This window comes from Protopterus annectens, chromosome 9.part0 (genome assembly GCF_019279795.1).
Source record: "Protopterus annectens isolate FY-2018-M chromosome 9.part0, PAN1.0, whole genome shotgun sequence".
NCBI classification, from domain to species: domain Eukaryota; kingdom Metazoa; phylum Chordata; order Ceratodontiformes; family Protopteridae; genus Protopterus; species Protopterus annectens.
In genome coordinates, this window is record NC_056743.1 from 329,404,864 (window position 1) to 329,412,363 (window position 7,500).

General features: G+C 40.1%; 1 protein-coding gene across 2 annotated transcripts in view; it reads left to right on the plus strand.

Moving 5' to 3' along the window:
• The first annotated feature begins 4,145 nt into the window (after nt 1–4,145).
• Nucleotides 4,146–7,500, plus strand: part of RABEP1 (rabaptin, RAB GTPase binding effector protein 1) — a 1,652,179-nt gene continuing 1,648,824 nt past the window's right edge. For both annotated transcript variants that reach the window (XM_044082911.1, XM_044082912.1), the window contains exon 1: nt 4,146–4,327. In XM_044082911.1, coding sequence (XP_043938846.1) covers nt 4,291–4,327 — 37 coding nt within the window. In that variant the 5' untranslated portion in view covers nt 4,146–4,290. The remainder of the gene's footprint in view (nt 4,328–7,500) is intronic.

Sequence of the window (7,500 nt, forward strand, 5' to 3'; positions counted from 1 at the left end):
TATTCTTTTTCTAAGGAACTTTTGTGGTTGTTATAGTTACTGCATGTATCTGGTCAGGTACCTACCAAAGAGAGCATTATACTCTATAATGGGTCTGATGAGGGCCGAGTTCAGTGGTATGATGACCTCTGTGGATCTAGATGCCATGCAATTGCCTATACGTTGAGCAACATAGAAGGATTTTTTTGCTACTTTGGACACATGCTGGCCAAAGGCCAGATCTCAGATCCCCAAATAGTGAATCAACTCTCAAGGATGTTTTATTCATAATATAGTTACCTGGGGTGGTAGTCTTACCCAAAGGTACTACAATGCATTTCGTAGTACTGAGTTTTAAGCCATGGCTTTGAAATCAAGCTTTTGTCCATATTAAACCTTCCTGAAGGGTGTTCTTATCTTGGGGAGGGTTCGATAACTGCTCCGGGTTTGCAATCATCTATGAACTTGGTCATCAAAGGTCTTTGATATTGGCTTTGACATCCAAGAAGTAGATGCCAAAGAGGAGTGTGTCCAACACAGAGCTCTGGGGGACTCCAGGCTGTCTAGCCTCCTCGGTTATATCAGTGAGCCAGCTAGGTATCCAGCATATTATAAAGGGGTATATACTTAGTTCCATAAATTTGTTGACAATGCCTGCCAGACTTGGGTATTGTATCAAATGCTTTAGCCAGATCTAGGTAGGCAGTATGCACTGATTTTCCTCATCCATTGCCTTAGTGACCCTTTCAAAGAAGATTTAGTAAGAATGACCTTCCTTTGACAAAGCCAAACTGGGATGGATCCAGTGTCTAGTGGTCTCCTATATCCTTGTTGATAATTTCCATAATTCTTTCCATGGCTTTGCAGATAAGACTAGTCAGACTAATGGGTCTGTAGTTTCAGGCTCTGTTAAAGGCCCTCCCTTATGAAGGGGGATGACTGCTGCAGCCCTCCAATCACGTGGCACAAAGCCTTTTTTACGATTATAGTTAATAATGACTACAGGGGTTCTGATAAGTCATATTTTAGACTATTCAGGAGGCATCCTGGGATGTTATCAGGCCCCACTGAGGCCATGTTCTTTGCTTTAGTGAGTGCAGCCAGTATATATAGGCTCCCTAGTTATAGCTGGAAGGGTTAAGTTTGAAGGTATTTTTGAGGAGACGGTTGGGGGTGGGCTAAAGTTGGAAGTTAAGGTGTCTGTTTACAGGTTTGCTATACTGACAGGCTCAGTGAATGTAACACCATTAATCACCAGTTCACATTACTGTGTGCTGCCCTTGAAGTATCTGACATAGCTGTAGAAGGCCTTATGATACTCTTTCACCTGGGACTTTCTTAACTTAAAAGTTGGCTTTTCTTGACCTGATTTAGCCCTCTTAGTTGCTTATTTACTAAGATGAGAGAGTTTCTATTTTTATGGGAATTACCCTTCCTGATTTTTGCCATAATTTCTTTTTCCTTTTGTTGTATATCCTGTTTAATTTGGGATGCCACCAAGGTGGTGTGTTTCTAAAGCTAGTCTTGGGTTTGCTTCTAGTTGGTACAGCAGCCTCTATGCAGTCATTGACATGGTTGCAAAGAGTTTCTGAGAGCAATTCAGCATAGGCTGCTGTGTTCCCTGGGCTTGGAAGGGAATTGAAGTTTGATAATCCATCACTTAATAAAAGGTAACTTGCCTTGGAATAACTGTTACTAAAATATACTGAATTTAATGGGATTACAGAGTAGATTTTGATTTTGAAATAGACAGCTTTATGGTCGGACTGTACCAGGGAGGGTGAGACATTGTGGGGATGTTCTTCCATATTTGTAAGCACAAGTTCCAGTATGTTTGAGCCTCTAGAGTGTGTATTCACTGGTTGGTCAATGGTGTTTGTATTTACGAAGTCCAGGAGTCTTTGTGCCTGTAGATTTGAGTCTGTGTAGGATTCCCAATCTGTAGACGGGCAGTTAAAATCTCCCATGAGTAGGGTGTTAGGTTGGATAGTAATTGTCTCCAATAGGTACAAATATTCATTATGAGCTTCTTGGGACAAGAAGGGTGACCTATAGCTGCCTAGGATATGGTATGGAATTTTGTCTATGGTGGTCTGCACATGGAGGAACTCCAGCATGTCATCCTGTTTGACCACCCTAGAGGTACGTTTGTTATGGATGTATATTAAGACACCTCCTCTTTTAGCCCTTCACTTTGCAGCTACTGGTCTAAAAGTGTGGAAGGAACGGAAACCTTGCACTGCCAGGGTGCTCTCTAATACGTTAATATTCTCAAATGTGAGGAGGGCTTAGAAGGAGTGTAGTTTTTTGTTTAAGTTCCTGGCATTCAGCAGTAACACCTTGAGGTTCAGTTGAGTTGATTTTGCTATGTCAGTAGGTTTGTCAGTTTGGCATTGCCTAAAAAAGGCACTATGGGGGGTGGATAAAGTTTTAGCCAGTATTTGAAAGCCTATAGGGGAGAGGTGCAGACCATCCATGGCAATGTGGCCAGTTAACTGTTCTCCCAAGCTGAAAAATATTGGATCCCCTTAGAATGACACCAGAAAGAAAGCCAGTTGTTGAAATCAATTATTTTTTTGTCATAATATGGCATCATCCTTGGTGATGGTAATATGCTGCTCTGTGCTAGGCTCATACCAGTTTGAGAGACACAATCTGAAAGCTCCATATTGTCTCTATTCATATAGCCTAGGGAGGTACATCTCAGGTCATTTACACGTGCATGGGCTATGATGGAATCATACTGGTACCTGTGGCATAATGACTTGAGTGCATGTGTGATTTGGTGAATTCTGGCTCTAGAAAAGCAACTAACAGTTATCTTCGCCTTGTTCAGCCTGGTTAGAGGGGCCTCAGTAGATCTTACAATCATAGAGTCCCCTATGTTGAGAGTCCTGGGAAGAGTGTTTGCTTGCCTTACATGCTTAGTGTTTGGTGACAGTATGTATTGTGTTAGGTGGTGTTTTTTTTTCTGAGTGCCACTGGGATTGCTGAGGCATAGCTTTGACAAAGGGTAATCTAGGTAATATTTGTTGTTTAGGAAGATTGGCTTTTAAGTGCCTTAGCATCCGTTAGTCTATGTGTGTGTTGTGTACTATGTGAATTGGGTGTTGTGTGTGTGGTTTGACAACCTGATGTGCACTCATATGTGAGAGTTTAGCCTCCAATGTCATTGTGTAAGTGCACCTCTTGCATACTGGGTCTGCTTCTATATGTAATGCACATATGACTCAGGACAAACACATGGCATTCATTGACAGTCTGTCTGTCAATGACAACATGCCCTCCTTTCCTGTCAGTCACTATGAGAACACTCAAACCTGTGTGAACTTTGTTAGGGACATTACCATACACAATAACTGGTACACCACGGATGAGGCTTACTACCTCTACAGAACCACAAAAGATGAGCACTCCCCTAACTTCCTCTAAATCTATATTAGGATTGCCTAGTAGTTAGTTCTTCAAGATGTGTTATCATGAAAAGTGGAAACATAGTTTTGCAGTGCTGGAAAGTGTTCATCTGCTAAATTAAGCAGTTCAGATCATACCTCTCAAATGAACCTCATTAGGAGGAACACTCCTCATTTTGTCTTAAAAGATCCGTGTTCCTTGCACTCCTACATTGGAAGTTCTGTCACACATTCAGTGTTAAGACTTTTTTAAATAGCAATGATAAGTAATACTGACTCATATTAATTCATCAAAATTAATTTTCAAAAAGTAACACATTTTAACCATTCTGTAAGCTTCCTAGTGGAAGTTATTAGTAAGCATTAAGTATGCGTTCTATATTATCAGAAGTAGTATTCCACATTTTAGAGATGGAAAGTTGAGAGCTACGGTCCAGATACTAACTAGCTGATATATTTTCAAGCTTTAAGTATTTTAAGACTGGTACATGAAATGAATATATTGTTTTAACTCATTTTAGCTGTCATGTTCCTAACCTTTTCGTCGTAATAATCCTCTTCCTAAGCATCCTTAACTAATAAAAGGATATTGAAAGTACTTAACTGATTCCCCACCCCAAAAAGTAATAAACCGGACAAACATCACGGATGTAAGCACACGTTAGTACTATACAATGATATGAAGAGCTCTGTAACCCACACACAGCCCACCACATAGTCCTGTTTGTATGACTGCCGGATCTCTCTAGCGCCTGCGCACTGTATTTTTCCCAGCTGTCAGGCTGAGCAAGGTGATGATGTCTGTTTTACCCAGCAGCAGTGGCTGTAGTGCTTCCATCAGTGACACTCCCTCCTCTTGATCGTCTGAACCTAGAACACCAAACCTGCAGGGAAAGGCATGGCTGAGCCGGGCCAGGGGCAGCCCCGGCTGAATGGTAAATAAGTCAGTATATTATTGATTTTTAGAAATGCTATTCATCAATTGATTCAGGTCCGTGGCCTGCAAAGCCTCGGGATTGCCTGGGAACTTGCACAGCATAACCTACGGGATTATAAACGGTGGCAAACAACACTCTGAAAGGAGCTTGCATGGTCTTGGCATTGGGCTGCTCTGACGGTGGTCTGTGCTTCATTACATTTCAGTTTATCTTCTGTAATTGTTAAAGGTGACAGACAAATTGTATAATGTATGCGAATATTTACATTTTTTGTAAATACATGGCTATGTAGGCGTTTCTGAGTTATTGATTACTGGTCTTTGGAACTGTCACGAGTTGCCACATTTCTAATATGTGGGTCTTGCCTTTGTCGACAGGTGAGTCTTTGTAATGCATGACAGGCAGTGTGCTGTTCACGTGAGGTTTATTGTCTTTTATCTTGTCGGTAAAGACCAAGTCTAGGAGTCGGCATTTTTATTTGACAGCTAGGAGGGGCATGAAGATCAAGGTGTTTGTTCTTTACGTGGTCTTTCCTAAGGTATCGTTATCCAGTGGGTGTAGGTTGGCTCACATGTGTCACAAACGCTGCCTATATAGGGGTCCTTGTTTCGGTATACACAGGTTGCAGTTTACAATTTAAAAACCGCACTGTTGTTGAAAGAATGCTAAGGCTTGTGATTAAAAGTTTACCTAATGTGTCAACGGTTTGTAGTTATGAATGCTGTTGGTCACGAATGTCTATTGCAAGAAGAAAGCATTATTTTTTTAAAAGGTATATATTTGATCCATGATTCTCTGAACAGGACAGTAGTAGATAGTGATGATTGTAAAGATACTGACGTCAGATCTTCAGCCTGATTGTAAAGTGATATGTTTATAACTCGAGTATGATTTTATGAGTTTTCATGTATCTTGCATATCAGGTCTATTAGGTGTGCTGTCGGGTTTTTTAAAATGCTGTCCTTAGTTTTTATTGTCCTATTAATTGTTGACTTTGTGTGAGTGGGTGGTGTGGGGGGTCCTGGCCAACAGTTTTTTTCATATATCAAGTCATTATTCTGTTTTATTGTGTTTCATTCACACTTACGTTCCTCCCAATGTAATAGATTTTATATTTGGGATGGGTGTGCAAAAGTAAACCAGATAAAACTGTACATTAGGAAATTAAATGGTTTGGTGTAGTCACTTACAAAAATCAGGTGGTGGTAACACAAAATCTTACCCTGCTTAGTCTTTTTTTGAGATCTCCAGTTGATGCACTATGTTATTTTCCTTGTTCCATATCCCTTTGACTTAACTTCCCATCGTTGAGATCGTGTACATCTCTCCGTATTCATTTACCATTCAAGTTAGTAATATGTATTTTATTTTTTTTATCCCTGTCTGGTGGATTTAATTTTTAATGTGTGCTCTTTTCTAGTGTTGACAGTCAAATCAAACTAACTTTTTGTTGTATTTCTGTTACACTGTCTTGTTGTTTTCGGATTGCGCATTCCCATCTTTTTTGTTCTGTGCCACAATAACATTCTTTCACATAGTAAGCTTTATATGTAAGAATGTTAAGATAGAGTAAAGTATATTAACATTAACGTTCTGCCTTTTGTCTTCATTTTGCTGTAATGACTTTAGGCTGACTTCCTGACCCTTATTTCCTTATCCATGTAATAACTTGCTTTACCTCTTCATACTTGAATTATTTTGTTTCTTCTTTCTGACCGTGTCTGTATTATTTGTCATGATTTCACCCTCTCACGTACTCCTCTGTTCTTAGCAATTAACAGCAGAACCATGTGTGTGTGTGTGTGTGTGTGTGTGTGTGTGTGTGTGTGTGTGTGTACGCGCGCGCTATGTCAGCTCATATGTAATAATTTCTGTGAACTAGTTATCAGACAGACTAAGCCACTGTGTATCACACTTTCCAACAGACAATACCAAGTCTATGCGTAATCATTTCTGTGAACTAGTTATCAGGCAGACTAAGCCACTGTGTATCACACTTTCCAACAGACAATACCAAGTCTATGACTATGTAATCAGTAGTTGTACATTTCATTCATCCTTTCATTTTCTAAACCACTTGTCCCAGTGAGAGTTATGGTGTTAGCATGCTGTCCATGGTGGACTAGACTCTCTTCTAGCCCCAACAGCAATCTGTAGCTCATCCTGTGGGATTCAGGTACCTGTACAGTATAATTACCCAAACAAGTCGTGGTTCCTCTTTTAAGTGGGCTGTGTTTGGTAAACAGCTCTGGGGAGCACCCAGAAAGCATTGTCCTTATGTGATCCTGGTAAGTGACTCTTTTACAGTGGCTGTATTGTGCGATCTTCCCAGATTGATAAACTCCTCACTCTCTTATGTACAGGTCACCCATTTTTAATTAATCTTGTTTCTGGTGTTTGTGTCTATATTTGCAATGTCATACTATTTTGGAAGGGGGTGGTTGGCTTAATGGTTAAAGTGCTTACCTCATAAAGACAAGGTGCAAGGTTTGATTCTCACCCATTGGGGTTGCATGCCTAGGTTTGAAAAGGCTGTCTGGGGTCATTCGTCTAGCAGTCACCTGTGAACCGTAACACCATGAACCTTAAACCATTTTCAGACAATGAACCGATATGTATACCCACAAATGAAGCTGAGGATTTAGACTGATTGGTAAATTGTAAACTTTGTCCTGTAACTCAGCTCTTGCTTTACAACAGTCTAGTATAACTGCTCCTGCTGCACCCATCCATTTATCACATTTCCTTTCCCCTTTAACATTTACTTCATCAAAATTCCTTTTCTCATGCTATGGTCATGACCCTTGGACCGAGTGCAGTATTTTGCTGTACAAAGTGACAGTTAATTCTGTTAGTTTTCTTCAAGATAACACCATGAAATGAGATGTAATTATTCTTGTTGTGGATGTTATTGTTGATAATATTCAGCAGAAAGCATTGGTGCACAAGAATGTCTTCACAAATAGTGTTTGATGCTATATGAAGATCTGCAGCAGTGGTAGGGTCAGAGCTGTCTGCCTTGACGGAAATTTTGCTTGATTGTCATTGTCTGCATTATTTTTGATGGAGGTTTACCAGTTGGATTAATTTTGTCTGATTTGATCAGGATGACAATGATGGTATGGACTATTTTTTTAACTGATGCAGTCATGCAGTTTGTTACCCGCCTT